The sequence below is a fragment of the Bombus pascuorum genome, chromosome 13 (assembly GCF_905332965.1).
Source record: "Bombus pascuorum chromosome 13, iyBomPasc1.1, whole genome shotgun sequence".
Classification (NCBI taxonomy): domain Eukaryota; kingdom Metazoa; phylum Arthropoda; class Insecta; order Hymenoptera; family Apidae; genus Bombus; species Bombus pascuorum.
The window spans coordinates 4,418,845-4,438,956 of NC_083500.1; the positions used below are offsets into that span (position 1 = coordinate 4,418,845).

General features: G+C 39.6%; 1 protein-coding gene across 1 annotated transcript in view; it reads right to left on the reverse strand.

The window, feature by feature from the left end:
• Window positions 1–20,112, reverse strand: part of LOC132913755 (uncharacterized) — a 161,333-nt gene that overhangs the window by 84,893 nt on the left and 56,328 nt on the right. The window contains exon 3 of the mRNA XM_060972287.1: window positions 15,055–15,169. Within this exon, the coding sequence (XP_060828270.1) occupies window positions 15,055–15,169 (115 nt within the window). The remainder of the gene's footprint in view (window positions 1–15,054; window positions 15,170–20,112) is intronic.

A 20,112-nucleotide genomic window follows, 5' to 3' on the forward strand; every position in this document is an offset into this window, starting at 1 on the left:
AAAAATAGAAATTATCGAACGAAATAGAAAAGGAGGCTCGATGTTTGTAAGAATGCGAATAATTTCATTGTAATCTGCTAATAACGATGGCGATCAAATGCGATTTTAAATAAACAAAAATTACATTGTAATTATATTTTAAGCAAGCATAACCCAAGATATAAGTTATAAAAAAAAGATTCAGCTACATGTGGGAAGAAAATCTGGCGGGCTTGTTGGCTTCGAAACTTAGACAACGCGCAACATGAAAATTCGTTGCACTCAGCGAAAATGTATGACTCGTTTTCTCATTGACCGTCTTTTCCTTATTGTGACGTCAAATGTGAAGTTCTTCCGCGACAATCACACCACTCTGTTTTCTCGCCATTGTACTTCTAGCAACAGCTTAGAAATCGCTCGCGATATTTGATTGTAGTAGTAAGCGTATATGTTACATTGTGCAGTTCTCAATGTTCTCACAAGCATGGGTTTCGTGTTAAGCGGATAACCCTGTATATTAATCCTTCAATGTACACGACACTTGTGAAACTTGTATCCACATAGGAGATAGCTATGAGGATCTGTTGTGCTAAGAAGAATTTCTAGCGAAGTAAACGACATGTTTAGTTCCCCAAATGTATCGATGAAATGTTCGAAGTGCTTGTTCATAGGATCGTTTCGCAGTTCGTAAAATGCCGTAAACGACAGAAACGTTCGACTGGCAATTTATAGCAGTTGCAAGTGTTCTAAACGACAATCACATTAATATACTGCGGTTGATTTTCCGACTTACTGGATTTCTGAGATTTGACAGTTAAACGAGATGTTCGAGTCCAGCTCGTGGCTAAGTTTTCAAGATGGAAGTTCGTCAGATCTAATTGAACTCGAAAACCAAAGTTCGTTTAATGCTTCTACTTCGCTAACGTCTTTTCTCCGGATCCAAATGTTAAGTGGAGGAAAAATCCTCAGAACGTTATAGAAGGATTATTGCAGAAAAATTCAATTTAAATATAAAATTTCTTATACTTCGATAGAATTAGTACCTATATTACGCGGATTATAGCCTGTTAATTCTGAATAATTAAATCGTTCCAGTTTCACGAGAAAGCCCAACATATCTGTACAGTTCCGCTCATAGATGAACTGGCAATTAAGTAATAACCTTTCCAGTAAGTAGATTTCCACATTGAACCAATGAAAACAAAGAGCCACTGGAACCCTTCGTATATAATGAAGGAAAATGGCTAGAGGAGTAAGATCAGCATATGATAAAGACTGTATCGATTAACTAGATTTCCTCCATTACTTAACGCTGTTTCTGCTGAGTACCCGAAGATCGAATAAAATTCAGTTTGATCGTTGAAAGAATCGATAAATTATTTCTCTTCTCCCTTTTTTTGCTAGCTTTCTCGCGGTATAGTTTCCTCGAGAAGCTTTTCATTTTCAAATTCTTTAATACCTGAATTACAAGTTAGATCGTAAATGAAATTAATATAACATTGACAAAGGTTTCCTCTGAATACTAGTTCATCACTAATTATATAGACTTTGTTCAAATTGAAATATTGTTAGTACAAATCAACCAAAGCATCTGGACACTTGTAAGCGTATTTTCGAACTATTCCTGGCTGAAGAGAGTGGAATAAGTTACTTGCAGAAAAGATACATGGAAAGCAGCTCTTGCCAAGGAGAAATTTGGTCCACGGGACGACATGGGACTCTGTAGGACTCTCCGCCCAATAACTGAGTTATCACCATGCTGCTGGACGATACACGAATAGGGCGGTTGCGCGTATACAGTCGGCTACACGTCATATGGTGGATCCCTTTGTATCAGCCCATTCAGGAGAACATCGGCAATACCAGCGTCGCGTACATTCTCTGAGCGTACAACGAGCTGGCTTGCGCGTAATTCGTGATGCCTCGGTGGTGTGCGTCAAAACGTGAGCCCTAACGATGCGGAACGTTGGAATAAACCATGTCTCTGCGTCTGGCAGTTCGTCCCCTCTTCCATTTCTCTCTCCTTTTGTTTTATCTGCTATTCCACCCTTCGAAACAACCACCGTCTCCCACTACGTACCTTTTCGTTTCCTCGTACTTCTTCTTTCATTCCGTTGATAACTTTTATTCCATTCTGGAAATATGAATAGCAGGATGACAGTGGAACAAAACACATACAGGGTGCGCCGTTAGAATCCGGACAAAAGAAGTTTTGTGCAGAAAGTTGTTTATTTAAGTCAATACACAAAAACACATGAAAATGTTGTTATATCTCATTTAAAGGGTCCTTGCTGAGAACTTTTATTCTATGTAACCACCCTCTGCCTCTATGACCTGCTCTATTCTTGCTCTAAAGCGCGAGCACGCTGACTTCAACTGGTCGCGTTTAATTGTCGCGAATTCTGACTCGATAGCAGCTCGTAGGGAGTTGACGTTGGGGTGCCTGCATTTATTAGTTTGTCTCTCGATAACGCCCCACACGTAATAGTCCAATGGGTTTAGGTCGGGACTGTTAGGAGGCCAGAAATCTTTCGACCAAAACATGTCCACATTGTCAGAGAGCCAATTTTGAACAAGATGACTTGTGTGAGCAGGTGCGCCATCTTGTTGAAATAAATACGGCCTTCCAGAAGCCGTAATTTCCATCCACGGCTTTATTACTGTCTTCAGGACCTCCAAATAAACCTCCTTTGTGATTCTTTCGCCTTTTTGGAAGAAGTGCGGAGGCATGACGTCGCCCTCACTTGAGACAACGCTCAAAACGTGAACACTTGCTGGAAATTTGGTTTTGCCCACAACAAAATTAAATTACCGTCGATCTTGGGTAGCTAAAGAATTTTATAATTTCGACCGGCGTTCTCCCGGCGCGAAGACTTTCTATAATCGCCGCTCTTCTATCGTATTCCGGGTTTTGCTTAACGAGTTCTGTCATTTTGAGGTTATAGAAGACTTATTGACATATTTAACTAACTTCAGAGTCAATCAGCACAAACATCTGAATTCTAATATGGTGGGAACTACAAATTGAATTCTGTCCGAATTCTAACGGCGCACCCTGTATTCTGCACGATTTTTCCCTGACCCATAGATGCAGATGAATAATTTCTAATACAATGTCTGAAACATTTCACTGCATTTGGTAAGAACGCGTATTATACGCGTGGGAGTACGCGTGATTAAGAAACGAGAATCGTGCGGAATTTCAGAGGAACAGAAAGTTTAGAGAATTGAGTCTTGAAAGCTACATATCCGAATCCCAGAACCAGAATGTTTTAAACCATACTTCTCGAACTCCAGAGGAAAGCGAATTAAAGTTGCGCAAACTTTATAACGAGACCTAATATCGTTACTATTATCAGGTATATTAAAAATTAAACGACTTCGACCGAAAAAATTTTCACCGTCGGGAAGAGTGGAAAACGCGAAGAGAATAACATGTAAAATACCATGTTTTTAAAGAAGTGGATTTCTGTGATGCAAACATGTATTTTAGAATTAAATTGTTATTTCGCTATTTGTTTTATATTAAACGAATAGAAAGCTTCTCCTGTTTGCAATCTAAAATTCTTGTATCACTTGTTCATAAAAGCAAGAATTGGAATATTTTCTATGTTCTGCTCCTAACTATTTATAACTCAATTGCAGAAAAAGTCATTATCGATGATTTCTCGTGGCCAAGAAGCGATCAGGTTGAGTTCCATTTTCCGTAGAATTGGGTTAAGCTGGAACGAGTAGTCGAGAATCGCTCTTCCCGAAACATGCCAATGGCCCAGTCGACGACACGAGTGCTGTAGTTTGTTTCTACGGTTCTGTAGGATTTGTCGTTTTTCGTTTGCAGGAGTTTCAAGTTGACTGACGTTGGTCGAGAGATGGCAACCTCTTTTTATTACTCAAGTACCAGCGAGACAAGTTAGGGACCCATGGAACTTCTTCTGGTAGAATTTCCTTGCTAGAAGTTGAAGATGTGTTGCTAGCTTTAGCTTCTAGCTTTCGGTAGATTCCCCCATTCTTAGCTTCTTTTATTCTTTTTTTTACATTGAAACGTTACTGCTTCGATTGGAAATTATTGCTAGTCGGTGCGAAATCGTAATTATTTAAGGTGAATCGCGCTTGGAGGATAATAGAGAACGACAAAAGTTTTCCAATTTCCATTAAAGCTGCAGGTAAAATCTTCCAACGAGACATTTAAAGTATCGCAACAACCGAGATTCGTCTATGAACCAACTTTCTTCCTGAATGTTCTTCTCTGGATGCAGAAAAGTTCGCTGCGATACTAACTGCTATAAAATCTCACATCGATTTCTGCGTGTAAGAAGAACCACTCTGATACGAAAAACTTGGAGGAAAAATGGTGCTGCGATTTTACACGGTGGATTTTTATTTGACGAAAGCCGTAAATAAATATATGCATATCCGAGAACACACGTTCCTGTTCAAATGTCTAATGTGTAAATTAGTAATAATAACATATGCAGGTACCAAGCTTAAATTTTCCTCTATCCACCACTCTGCATTATTTCTAAAACGAAATGGAACTCACTCTGAGCCCCTCATGTATTATTCCCGCACACTTATTCTAGCAAATTTCGCAATAAAAAACTGTAAAAAGAGCAGCGAAACATATTCCGTGCAAACAACATCTGTCAAGATATCGACAAAACGGTCATCATAACGTTTCAGTATACTCGAGGCATATATTGACGGATCAAACATCATCAAACATCGACGTGCCCAAAATCGCGGTTGGTACCGCGTGTTCGTAGTTTTATCGTCGTTCAATTTAGAGGGATGTTTACCATGGCGCGGTTGGCTCGATCAATTGTCCGGGTTCTTGCAAATTTTATATCGGGAGCTACGCCACGAACGAATTACTGGCTAGCCGCAAAGAAACGAGACAACGAAGAATATTCTACCTGATCTAATTTCGAAGGAAGCCACTTAATTTAAATGTCTGTCCTGCCGTGCACCTCCACTGCTGTTTCTCCCTTGCCCTTTATCGTTCCTTCGAGGACGGAATTAATTGCTTCTTAAAGAACTGGAATTATGTTTTCAGGAGCCATGCCTTGTTCTTGTGAAATTGTCCCTCTCCCTCGACACCATCCCCTTTTGTTTTAGATGCAGAAAACGCTGGCTTCCTGTTTTGTGCAAAACGAGCGTTAAATAAACCTGCTGGAGCTCGTTCTCTGTGAAGAATAATTAGCTGTAAATAGCGCCGCTATTAAATACATGCGAGTGGCACTATTGACAAAACGTCTGCTTCTTCATTCGGAACGAAACTATATAGAGGAAAAATAAAAGTCGCCAGAAGAGATACGCTTATATTGTGGAAGTAAAAACAGCTTTTACGATTCGTGCAAGACATTACAAAATATTACTTTCAATGCGATGTCTGTAGAATAGAACTTCTATTAAACTTAGATACGTAAATTCAGAATTCGCATGATAATAAATGACACAATGCACTATGTGTGAAATGAAACTTTTTCAATTTCTATCTCCATTACTATGAATTTGTGGCTTTGTATTTTATTACGATTAAAATCACCAGCTACGAACTTGTTAATAACATCCTTTTCATTTTTACCTTCATCGCCTTGCGAATACCATTTCGTCCAGCTGGTCTTTGATTAAATTCCTTCACCTATTAGCGAGAATATGGTGGCCATCTATCAGCCGCGTTTTCCGCGATCATCGAGGGAGGAAACGCAGCAAGGAAACAGCAGTTGAATGCTTCGAGGTTGAAATGTATTCCCTGTTGAAAGGGCGAAAGCTATTCGGAAAGAATCGAGGAAGGGATCAGAGACGCGCGAGAAGTGTGACTAAAAACGGAGTTTCGCATGGGAATTGCAAATGCAATCACTGGAATAAAAATTGGCTGTCATCTGATGTGAAACGAAAAGGGGCAAGGTGGAGGCGAGCACGGGGATGAACAGAGTCGGTGGAAACAGTGAGAGAACTAGAAGGAGACAGAGGGGAAAAAATGTACGTAACCGTTAGATGAATTGGTCGGAAATCGATTTCGGCTAGCGTGACGCTTCGACTGGATTGCAAATACGAAATTGCATATGTGTATCGCGTGAACGAAGTTTATCGGATTCCTGCTCGACCGACATTTCATTCCTTTCGTAATTCACGTTGAGCGGATACTTTGAATGAAATAGGTGCGAAATTTATTCGAACAAATGTTGCTTGAAATTATTTTGTCAGAGGAAATCTTGCGAATTATAGAAGATTATAACAAGTAATTTACGAAATATAAATAATGGAACATTGAGTGGAACTAAAAAGGATAACGAAAAATATATGAATTTGGGTATTTAAAAGTGTTCCCACAAATAATACGATGTCATTCCTGTATTATTTAGAACAATAGTATCTAACTACACTAACCGCAGATGGAAAGGGGCGAATGAGAACTTGGTGCGAATGTTTATAACGAGCGATTGAATTTTGAGTGTGCCATCTAGTTCGACCTAAATTCAGGGTGGACGTGATCGAATGTGTCCTGGGAATATCTGCGTAATTTGTCTGGAATGGGTGAAAGAGAGTATAAAATAGAGGAAGGGGAAACGTACGAGTGTTAGTAAGTGCTGTGTGGAAGGTACGTGCGTGAGTAGTCGAATAGAATCGAAGCCAAATTCTCTGACTGAAATACCCAAATTGTCTATTTTCTGTGATAAAGTGAAAGGGGACTTGTTAGCAGCTTGTAAAATTTGATCAGTAATATTAGTTTAACTATTCTATTATATATAGTTCTAAAATTATTTTTTCAACTAATTTCAACAAACATTTCTCATGCATTCGCCTAACCTTTTGGGCCAGTGTCGGACCAAACAACCCTTTATTTAACTTGGAATCCTAGAATTCCCCGTGTGTGGTTACGTTTCTGGTATCCAGGCGAAACAAATGTAGAGGAAATGGATCGTAGAAACAGAACGATGGCCCGCAGGATTCGAAGCTAGCCGAAATCCGACGTCTGATAAATTGTTCTGGCGGAAGAGAAGGCTACGAGCACACTTACATCGTGGAGTCTTGCACGTGCGAGACACACGCGGCCGATTTTTTCTCCCGTGCTCCACGCCGATGAATCTTCCGAGTTTCCTCGAAAACCGATAAGGTCCCGACTGCGCCAGCGAAAATGAGTACGTTAAAGCACCAGGCGTACCAGCCAGCCTCGCCCCGATAAATTTCGGGAAAATCTTATCTTCCGAGGCATGGAAGATGCGGCGAACGAGCGACTTGTAAAATAGATGAACAGTGAGATATCTCGCGTGTATGCTTACGTTCAATAAACTTCGGCGAACTTCGTCGAACCGAGAGATCCGTAATAAAGAATCGTTGAATCGAAAGAATCGTTGTTCGAAAGTTGTTAAGTGGAAATTTCACGGCGTATAGAACGCAAGACAACGGTATATAGCGTAAAAAGATGTTCCCACGTGAAAAGATTCGAGAAGATGGTTTCTAAAACGGTACAAAATTCGAGAGGAATATTTGAAGAGGAATATCGTTATAGAGGATTAAACGTGATTGTATGAAATCGATTACGAATTTGTTGATTGATTTAATTTTTAACAAACCTTTATGATCGCTGTTTCGTCGTGAACGAAAAGAATTATATTTCGATAAACAGAAGTAAATTCTATTTCAATAAATTAAATGTGGTGATTGACAGACAATAAAATTACAATTGCCAAAGCTCGATAGATTTACCCAAGCAACTAATCAAATAAATCGACGTAAGAGCTATACCGGAGGTAACTCTCCGTCGATTGTACATCCACTGGCCGTAAAGCCATAATTGCGTGTTAGACATTACGATCTCCTAACTTTATGATCGCACTTCAGTGGTTGTAAAGGAATCGTTGTAAAATTTTTCAGCCTGGAAATATCGTTCCTGACGAAGTTTACAATTGGAAGATCACACGCTTTCGAATGGTTGTCTTAAACATCTGGCTTGCAGCATGCTATTTTACTCACACTACAACGAGTTTGCAAGTTCAGTCGTAAACTATTTACAAATTTAAAACTCTAAGATATTACATACGTAAAAGAATTGATATCAGCGTTATTTAAAAAATTCCTAAATTAATTTCATTCGTCGCAGAATCAAATCACAAGTTTTCTGATGTTTCAATGCAGCATCGTCGTAATTCAGTTTGTTTAAGAATTGATTTCTCATCTCTGGTAAGAGGAGAAATACGCCGAGGAGTCTCATATTTTATGCGATCCAATCATTTTTCACAGGGTGATGCGAGTCAAGTGCATCGGTTTAAACGTTCTTGACTGTTTGCATTTTAATATCGCATCCGAAGAGATGCATCGCATCAGTGCAACAGGTGACACGATTCAAAATTGTCAACATTTCGTTTGACGATAAAATCGGATCGAGGTTCACACGTAACGCCTTCTGCTACAAGGATCTCAGACAATTTCTCAAACCCTTGCGCGACAATCAGTCGCGTTCCAACACTGACACGCGTCACCGTAATGCATTTGCATATCGCGCTGACGTACGAATAACGTTTCTTTCTGGCGCGAGGGATTCAAGAGGAGCTGTGCTTTGTAGATATCGATACACGAACTTTACAACTGTTCTGAAGTATCAGATCACGAAGCTTTCTTTCCAGAATCACGCTACTATTTTAAAGTGTACAGTGAAGTATGCGTCTGAAAAATGTGAAAAATATTATAGCGAAGAATATTCAATTCAATACACGATAGGAAGATTAACAGAATTAAAACATTTAAATAAACGTATAAAAGTCACGGGAACTGCTACGGACCGTAAGATGAATACTTAAAGGAAAACAAAGAGACATTTTGTAAAACTTTGAAACGCGCGTACCTACTTATTTGTACATGTAGGTCGTGTAGAGTGGTTAAAAGGAGAGAGGAAAAATAGGGTGAAAGTGGGGAGTTCTGTGAAAGGGTAAATGAAACTGACTCTGAAATATATGCCTTCTCCATTACGAAAACGTATACTCCGACAAGGAACCTAGCTTTAACTCTTCAACGATTTGTAATCGTGTTAGTAGAAGCATTTAAGGTCAGACGTTTATCTATACGTTGTAGTTGGAAGACAAGAGGCCATTCTCATTTGATGTTTCGTTTCTTTTAATTTTTCTATATTCTTCTAAGATTTCGGAAATTTATTCAGTGGCAATGCGATCAAGATGGGGAAAAAGATGCTTTTCGGTTCTGTGACTTACATAGAATTAAATAAATAATACTTCGAAGGTAAGTATTCGGTATATTTTCAAAACCGATTTTCTGAAGAGTGAAGTCTTCACTGAAAGCACGTTATTTTCTATTTTCAACTCATTTTTTGAAAATTTTTTTGCAGATGAAATAAGTTCGAAAGACACGTGGTATAAAAAAAGTTGCTTCTATTTGTTGAAATAAATAAATGTCAAAAACATGATACATCCTAAATTCACATTCCACCATATTATATCTCGCGTAACTTTCACGGGAGGGTTTATAAAAATTCGCGATGAAAATTTCCATCTCGACGTAATATTTTCACCGGGGTTTTTGGTAAATTAAATATTTTTCTGCTGTAACATACAGGCCTTTCCCGTCTATGTGAAAGGATTTTCGGTGGGTGCAGGCCCGCGATGAATTATTGACGGGTCTGCGGTCGACTTCGTCTCGTTGGAAAAGTAATTTATAGCCCGACACAAACCCTTAGCGAGGCTTGTAATAACAAGCGCCGCGACGATCGAATATTCTTGTGTAAAATGTCATCGACAGCAGAAAAATATCACGAATCTCCGACAACAAATCGCAGCCGGTCAATTACGTGGGGGGAAAAATCTTTGAGCGGGAGAAAGCGCGTGGAATAAGTGTCGATTCAAGAAAGGAAAACGTCAGCGTGGAAATTTTCCTTCACGTTTTTCAGATGTCTTCGAGCGAAGTGGAAATATATGAAATACGCGTGCTTTACATTATATATAAGATACTTAAAAAATGCGTGGAATAATATTTTTGACCAAAAATGTTAGAAGCACGTATCTCACATTTTAATGAACAATTTGTATTTTAATAGAATTTGTGAAGAAAATTGTAAAAGATCGGTAGGTCCTCTATAATATCCAATATGAAGATTATTCGATGCATTAAAAATAAAAAAAAAGGACTATTGTTGCATTCTGTAGGGAAGAAAGATTATAATAGCGAACAGTAAAGGAATAATGATCGATCAGAATGCCATTCTTCTTATAAAAGACCCGAACACCGATAAAGTTTGCTAAAATATGGAAGAAAGCTCCAATGCGGGACGTAAGCAGCCGCTATTAACTTTCTTCGATAATTGAGTTCATATTCCACCGTAAAAATAGGAATTTAAAAAATAGAAAGAAATAACTAAAGATTTGTAAAGCTCATAGCCGTTCAAGAATCGTTTTTCTACCTTTTTTTATAACAATCATTACTCAAGTCCTATATATCCACTTTCATCATTCTCCAATAATATTCAACTTTTATCTATCGATATCAATTCTACAATTCTATCTTTCTTTTTTTCCCTCCTCTCCAGATAGCTGACACTCAATCAGAAGACTGTACCATTGATACCATCGACGAGCTACCATCCACCATGAATTCCAGATAGATTCAGGGAGCTTCTGCTCTGTTAAATCCGTTCAGATTTCCATCGAGCGGGCGCCACGTCCGAAAAGAAATATTCTCGGCAAGAAAAGTATCTTCAGTTTGGTCGAGGTAATATCCGGTGTTCCCTCGATCCAGAATTTCCCAAGTTGCAGGAAAAAAGGCGCAGCCTGGGCGCAAGGAGGACGAGTCACCTTGTTCCAGGGTTTCGTGCACAATAGCCGTTTCAGGGGTGAGACTATCCGAGGGTTGAAATAACGGCTAGTGCGATTTCCAATCTCTGTAGCCGAAAATCGTGCTTGATCCCTGTGCGGGCAAAGAAGTGTAGAGCTCATAGAGCCTCGAAAACTTTTCGGCTTTCGAACGCGATAAGAGAAAAAAGGAGTCGGGGGTGACCCACTTGGATTACAGGCAAAATACGCCACAACGAAATCCTTTCATCCCTTAATACCGATTTCCCTCGTCGACTGACTGGCGTGTCGTCTCACCTTGACACGACAGAGTGAACCGGTAACACGAGTCTAAGATTTGATTTTTGTGATGCGAAGTTCCCGGAAGAATAAGAATGTCGAGGTACGACCGACACTGACTGAATATTTACTACACTTAGGATAAGCCTTAAAGTTATTAAAGTTATTACTTTTTCATAGTTTCGTTAGAAGTTTATCTCAAATCGACGAATTCTCAATGATTTATGAATGGCAACGTTTGATATTTGATACAAAAGTCAATAGAACTTTCACGGCTTTCTGTAGGATTTTGTTAGAATTATTAAAGTTCGAAAGCTGAAAACTAGGACATAATAATCCATCCAAAGAAGCTTGTGGTTTAATTAACGTACGGTTTAATTAGTAAAAATTCATTCGAAACTGAGATAATTTCTGACGAAAACTAAAACGACGGATTAATCAACTATTTTTTCTACACGTACATTTTCACAAATCTTCTATTTTTGCTCCAAGTAATATTGACAAATTTTCCAATTTAATCGACTCCGCTCCCAAAGAATTTCTGAATTAAGTCAAGCGATTAACTTCGGCGTAGTTGATCGTTCTGTCATCTCTGACTGGAATAACGTTTAATTACCCATATCGTACATTGAATTATACACAATTATCTCCCACTGAATTATCGACTGCACAATTTATTAAACGATTAATGTTGATTAAATAAACAAATAAAACAACGGTACGTGTGCTGGCGATCTTAAAAGTTATACCATCGGTAAGCGGAACGTAACCGCTGTTTTGCTTGCTGTTGCTTCTCTGGTTTTAACCTAACAAGAATAAACCTCCCTCGAGAGGATAAAGACACGGTGGTTCAGCTGCGCGAGCGAAGAAGTCGGAAAGTGAACACGATGAAGCAACGGGAAGAAAAGAGAGAGAAAGAGGAGATAGTGGTGCAGAAATGCAGCAGAGAAATAGATTATGGCCTGCGGGCGAGAGAGGAACTCCGTTATTCCTAGAGGAAAAGAGATTACAAGATGTATCATCGCTGAGGCTTGCCAAGACTTTATGGAGCTGTAACCGTTACGATGATCGGGTCGTTAATGCCATGTAATAGCATCGATCCGGATAAACTTAACTCGATCATTTGAAAGGACTTCAAACATCGGCAAAATCAGATTCTCGTTTTTGAATACTTTTCTTCTCATTAATTAAAAAAAAAAAAAAAAAAAAAAAGAAAAGAAAAGAAAAAATAGCAAACTGTTTCAACTCTTAATTTCCAAGTATACAGAAATTAGACTTATCCGATGGTCCAATATAAATTGCAGCTGCAAAAAATTAAATTACAAGAGGAAGTTAAGCTTGAAAAAAGGTCAACGTAGGATTTAGGGTAGATTACTAACTACACAACCTCTGTAAATGGGAACATATTTTATAAGAAGATTGCCCGTAGTCCTCTCTTTAAAGGAAAACTTAGAAATTCCAGATCCTCCTATTTCCTCGACGACTGACTACCATTTTTCTATCCATAATTGTATTATCGAGAAACTTTCACATTCTACAAACATCGGTCGCTGTCTGAAAATGAAAATTACTATTTGTTTCAGCTTCCACGAGAACTGAAACGCGTATACCTAATACTGTTTCGCAATTTTGTTTCGGCCAGCAGTGGTGCTTGACGTCCAACACGATCCGAGAAAATAGGATTTTCAGGAGGATTCTATTTTTGCTACGGACGAACAACATAGAAGGACAATGTGCCGGCGATTCGAAAAGCTGATTGTGTTTTCTGATAATGATTTACGGTATGTAATATTCGGACTTCGTTCCGTTGGTTTTGCAACTCGGTTGGTCGAATGTTACCGAAATTGGTTCAACTGGTTCGCCCTGTTCCTTTTCCCGTGAAATTTTTTACGGTGCCGTGTATTTTTTTAGTAACATCTAAAGTAAATATCTACCACAAATACTGGAGGTGGATTTTGGCAGACGCAATGGTAACACGGTCGATCCTCGAAAATCTAAATGAAAGAGCTAATGTTCGCGAGATATTTATTTTCCTTTGCGTAAAATGTACAACTGTGTTTTTCATATAGACCGTATTTCTGATGAAATGATTTGTAAGTCCTTTTTCACAAAAGAAAAAACGTATCGAAACGATGGTAATGATGCTGAAAATATAGCGAGTATCGACTAAAAATTAGAGATATTTTATCTTTACGGAAACAGAGGATTCAACTTGACTTGAAAATTGAATTTTGAAATTTTTTGTTAAAAAACGAAAGATTCTATGAAAAACGACTGTTCGCCTCGAGTCTGGCTCTTAACAAAAGGAATCTCAATTTCTGTTTCTCGATATATCCTAATTCAATTTTACCAAACCCAAGCTTATTCTATAGAGACGTACGAGTATTTTCTCAAACAATAAAAAAGGGACCCTCGACCGAAAAAATCTCCCAGTCTCCCGTCCTACCCTATCGATTCTACTTACACCTTCCCCAAATCTAAAAAGACATCAAAAGAAACGGTTCAATCGTTCACGGTTGCGATAGAACGCCCGAAAAAGACCTCGAGGCCATCTTCCACCCTCGCGTAAACCATTAACCCCCTCCTCCTCGACATCAGATCCATTCAGCGTCGCAAACAAAAGGCGAAGTAAAGTTGGCAGCTGGTTTCATTGCCAGCAGAGAGTGACTTTTAATAACCGACTGGCTTCGCGACTCGGTTAAGACTTACTTAAATAGCCGGAGAAGGGAAAAGAAACGCGAAAGGAGGAAGACGCGACCCCTCGGAGGTTGTTGCCAGTGCGTATCGAGAGAGCTGGCTGCTAGCCGTGCAAGTGGAAACGAAAGGTTGCCGTGCTAGACAGAGACCCAGGAGCGGATCCTTTTGTTCTTGGCGGGCGTTTTGTTTCAGGATTACGAGCTTATGAAGTATTCACGTTTATCTGCAGCAACTACACGACCAAGGGTAGAAACGAGCGACGACGAGGTTGCAGACGCAAACTAGAGCGAGACAACTAAAACCGGCGCTTGGATGTCTGTTAATCTGCGAGCGGTTCTGCTGATTTCGAATTAATTATCGCGTTAAACTGCTGTTCGCGTTTAATTTCTATTCGTGCTGTTGCTAGCTCCGCCGTAAATAATCGTCCGGTACTCCGTTGATTTTTATCGCTACCCTGCCGCTTTTTCTCTACGGTTCATCGCTCAAAATATTTCGGAAATTTATAATTCTACGATGTAAGCGAATTTGTCAAGGCAAGAGATTCAACGACGATGGATTCAGTACTGGTTGAGAAATCGATAAAGATCTTTTGATGAATCGGATATCCTAATATATTTACGTAGATATCGATCGTATGAATTTATTTAAACTGTAGTAAATAATTACATTGTAATAATTCCAATTTCCTGCTTTACTTTTGTTGAAATAGAGAGTATTTGAAAGAGAAAAGTCTACGCTGATAAATGATAATTTACTGGCTCGATAGAATTTAAACAGTGTTTCAGCGTTGATTATATCAGCTTATTAAATACTAAATTAACGATACGCTTTGTAATTTGTCCATAGCGTAAGTAATTACACGATTGAAGAAACTACAACGAAAGAGAAATTGTGAAGTGAATATTCCGACATTCAAATTTCGAATTTAATACTTACACCTAGTTCCGCTACGCTCTCATTCATTTCGTAATTGCAATTTTTTCTATATTACTGTCTCCAATTTAATGCGGCAAGAAGAAAGCACTATTATTAGAATTCTGATACATGTATATAGAATATAGAGTGATTGTTTTCCAATAAATTTCATCCGTAAACAATCTTCTCTTTCAAAAAACATTTTCCATCATGCGTGCTCTAACGACATCGTTACTATTTAAAGAGAGTGTATATATAAATGGGTAAGAGCGAAAGGGTTGATTTAACGTCGATAAAAATGAAGCGTCGGCGTAAAAAGGTTTATAATAAGCCTGTTTATGATAACCTAATAACACATGCATGCCGCAGGTTAATCAACTCTTACCTCATTTTCGATACGACGGTAGGGGTGAACTCCAGTTGAGTGAATCCTAAATCCTGTGACAGTATATCCTCCAGGCTATTGTATTTTACATACGAACAGGGCGGTGTAGAAATAGCTGAAAGAATTATTCGGTTTTATTGAAAATCGATACACACAATCATTCATTTCACGCTTTAAATTTAATTTTAAATTATCTACAATAAACATTCGAAACGATATCGACGAAAGATAATTGAAATTTAATATTTGTCAGGATATAACTCAGTTCTATTGTACAACAATGGAAATTTCTTTCGATTCATTTCGAAATATTTTACATTTCGATCTTTTTCATCGCATTTTCCGCTGCAAACTTTCAATCTGGTTTTATTCGACGGGTCGCGACGATACACGTGAAGAACACGTAGCTCGTCCGCTAAGAAACCGGTATTTATTTATTTTTTCCGACGTGCAATAATTTTTGCCGTACAGCTCGCGCCACTGCTAATTTAATATTTAAATCATGCTCCGCGAAATTGAACATCATACCGTTTTGGACTTGTGCCGGCTATGTCAGGCTCGCTTTGTTCGGCCGTGGAACCGCGTGAAAGGCTGAAAGGGTGGCGCTCGAATAACGAGCCGACGGCGTTAAGGTCGAAAAATCAATAGGGTCGCGTACATTCCTCATAAATAAATATGAATATCGCGTATCCTAGCCCTGCGCGGACGAGTATCGAGCGTAAATTTATTATAACGACGGGTGCATGGCACCGCGTCGATCCTCGATTCGCCGTTAAACCGGAACCAGTTCGGATCGATTCGATTTTCGATAGCGGATCAATGCGGTACCGCGTTTGTATTTGCGTTTCGCGGGCTGCTGCGTTTTACGCTTTGATAAAAAGTGAAAGCAGCAACCGGGAAATTTAATTGGTGTTTTCGGAATTTAACGGTGATCGGCTGGTATAAAATTTTCTTTAATTCGGATATCGACGTCCCGTTGTTTTATCACGACGCATCGAAGGTAATCGTTCAAGCCAACACGGTGTTTTGTAACGAAATGTGTAATTCTATGGATTGAATGAGATAAAAGTCCCACGAGCATCAAGAAAACTGCGAACAGTACGATATTCACCTTGTAGAAATCTGAAATCCAGAAACAAGCGAGCGTATCAAAGGACGCGGAAAGAGAGGAAGGTTTCTTGCGCGAAGGCTCTTGTTCTTAAATTCCCGAAGGGAATAGGGATTCAAGCAACTGCAGCGCAAAGAGCTACTGACAAGGGAAGAAGATAGAACGCCGTATTGTAAAAGAAGCGATGAAGGCTTTCTTCGTCTATGATAAATTTTCATCAAGGCATAATACTTTTTCCTTTCTTGAATAGTAAAATTAAACAATTTTTTCGCTTTTAATATATCTCCTACAATACCTTTCCTGTTTTTTAAATGTCTTTAATCCAAAGAGCTACTAAGGCCAGCGTCGTAAAGCGAGGTACGAATTTTCTCTTTATTAATGGCATATACACAATACGTCTTCATCAAAGCGTAGTCCTTTTTCCATTAATAATAAAAGAAGATTTTTGTTTCAAATTTAATTTGCTCTTTCCGATCCTTTACGCGACAAACAGAAAGGTAATGTCTCAGATTCCGATTCCAAAGCGATGTACTGCTAAATCCAGTACTACGCAGAAACTGCGAACAGTGGAAACCACTTCTACTTCAACAAATACCGACTGAAACAACAAGAAGTACGAGAAGAACGAAAACTTAACGGAATAATGCAGCTACACTGTAGTTGGTAGTTTCGCATAGTGCTTAAGTTTCGCGTTGTTATTAACGGATTAGTGTTACGTATACATGTAATTCCAGAAAAGATGCTTATTATGACAGGGTGGAATAAATTCAGGATTCAGAAATGAATGTAAATTCCAACGAAGCGGAAGAAAGCTGCGATAACGAAGAGACAATAAGCAGCTGTATTTGCTTAATTCGTCACACACGATAACGATAAAAAAAATATCAATCGACCAATCTGATTGAATGGCAGTTCACTGATCGTTCCAATCACTGTAATGAAACCACAAGAGAGCGCGGACAGGTACAAAACATAACACCAATCTGCAAAAAGGTTGGTCCATAAATTCCCGGAAAAGTGAATTATAACAGGCTCTCGCAGCCGGAGAACATAAATCCATCTCTACCGAACCATTATCTCAAATTGTTCGCCGCTTTTAAAAAAATTCCCTCGACGGGAGCGACTCGGCGTGGAAGCGAGGAAAGACGGTAAAAGAAGGGGGGGGGGCCGGGCGAAGAAAACGCAAACTTCCGAATCCCATGGGCATAGAGGATGGGGTCACGATTGTTGGCGCGCGCGCGCGTACGCTCGCCCTCAAATGGGGGTGCAACTTCTAGTCGGCGAGTTTCGAAGGCGCCTCGAGCACCTTTGAGCTCCGGAGTTTATACTTACTGCAGACAGCTCGCTTTACAGCGGGAAATAGCTTTCTCAACCTCCCTCCCCCGGTCCCTGGTTGCCAGGTTCCGGGCCAAGGGCTGAGAGAATTTGTCGTGTTTTAAGCCGAGCTAAAGAAAAAACCGAGAGCAATTCGCGGCCCCGTAACGTTCGACGACTTCGGAAGAAATGAGGAAACGTCAGGTACCCTAAGGAACTTGACTCGCGCCAAGCGCGAAAGAACCTCATCGATTTTACAATCTCCGCGCCTCCTGCTCTCCTCCCTTCACAGGCTATTACCTCTTCCACGTCCCCACCTGATAACTCCATGTCCCGAAATTTCCTCCACTCTTTCCTCCTGTCGTGTCCTCTTTTTCTACTCCTGTCTCTCCTTCCTATCTCACGCTTGTCCCGCCTTTTTCTTTTTCCAACCATCACCCATCCTCATCCTTCCTCTGTCGCTCTATCTACCTTGGACGCTTTTTTTCAAGCGGTATTATGTTCTGCTGATTCGCAGTTAATGAGGCGAGATCAGACCCATGAGGCTATCCTGTATAAATCGAGGGTGCTTGCAAATTATGAAAAAAAATTCCTCCCCCTTCATGGGTGCGCAGAAATTCTGACAGCAGAGGTACGTTTCGTAGCAAGAGATCAAAGCGAGCACCGTGATATTATCTTGTGGTTTTTCTAGATACATCTATCGTTTACATTTAATGATAGCAATGGGGAAATGTTTTTGAAAATTGAGTTCCCTTTGTTCCAATTACGTTTCAAGTTAACTGGCAAAAATACACGGTCGGTAATTAGTACTCTTCTAGAAATTATAACAATTTTCTTCTCATACGCTGGAAATATTACATTTCGAGGAAGAGAGTAGCGTTTCCCTCTTGAGTTTCACATTTATGCAGGCGCACGACGAAACGTTGATATTCATTTCCTGGTTCCGTTCCCATTAATCCCCGCATAAAAATGAAGTAGAATTGAAAACGTGACGCACGAGCGCATGGGTTTATTTTAAGTGAAATAAATTTCGTTAAGTAAATTAATATTTTCGTGTAGCGTGTAAAAACGCGCAAGTGACCGTCAAAATTATATTCCTGTATTTTGTGGGGACTGTGTGATGTAATAAAACCTTATACGTGGCCTGACGTTGAATAAACGACTATGAAAACTACACACATCTGACGCACGCGAGGCAATTTAAAATTGTTTGAATTGTAAACGCGTCAGACATGCGGACGCCTATTTCGTGACAAGAAGCTAAGAATGTGGATAAGTTTCAGAAAACAATGTGAAATTCAATTCTATGCCGTTTTCCAAAGCCTCACTGAAATTTGACAGACCATGGCTTCTTCTCTTGCGATCCTACATCTGCTATATGTATGTTTGTACATGCACCTATCTATTTATTCGTCAATCTACGTACGCCGGTCTCTTTACGTGTTTACTCCTCGTTAATGTTTCACACTCGACACGTTCGCATCTTATTTGACTTGGCCGCTCGAGCTCGTCTTTTAACTCGATTCCTTCGAAATCACCGTATCACTCGACAACGTGCTCGAATGAAATGTTAAAACGTGAAATTACGGAATATAGGTCCTGCCGTTATACTTCTCCTCTGAAGAAACGGTAACGGGCGACAGTGAATCGAGACGTCCCAACAAAAATTTCACTCCCTTTTCAACTAACTTCATTCATTACCGAGAAAGATCCTCCGAGAGTATTTCCACGTGAAAACATCAAGCCAGAAGACTTACCGCCTTTCAGAGCCAGGTGACGCGTTTTATTAATTACAAACTAAATCGCCAACTCGTGGCTACGTTAAACAAATCAACGAACTCGTACGAATTATACTAATTTTTTATTATTTTCAAGCTTTTCCTAAGTTGAATCGAAAGTCTGTTTGGCCAACTTTTCTGAAATCATTCGAACATCTTCTTTTCCTTATGATTTACGAGAATTCATTGAATCTGAACATTTCGCAGAACGTTCCGTGGAAGCACGTGCTTTTAAAGGGTTCCATTAATACTCGCACAAGTAACTGAAATGCACTTCATTTCTACAGAAGCTCTAACTCCGCGCGATCGTGAATCATGTTAACAATTAATTGAATGCGTTGCACCCGCGAGACGTGGCCGTACATACCGGACGAGGTTTCCTCGCCAACATTTCGGCCGTGTAACGCGTCACACGTGTGTTACAGCGTGACGCCTGGACGAGGGTAGATTTTCATGAAGCTTTTGAAAATCCAAATTAGCTAGACCGGTGACAGGTGTGTCATCCGGCGTAATTTAAAACGTGCACCGTCCAGTTCCATGAAATAGTTGGTAATCCCATGAAACTGATAAATCTCGCAGGAATCCAACAAAGTTACATAAAGAGAACAAAACAGCATTTTGTACTAGCAGGCGATCCCCGATTTTTCCACGATAATATAAATCTTCCTTGGTTATATTCGTCGACCGACCATTTGCTTCGATAATCCTCGAAACGCACTCTGTCTTTGATCAATTTTCCGTATCGAAAGCCGCAAAAAAAAAGATCGCACAGTACGATCGTCAATTCAAAGCTTTCATCGTTCACAATCGATATTCGAAAGCATTGAAAAATGGACAGGTACGAAGGATTCTGAAGCA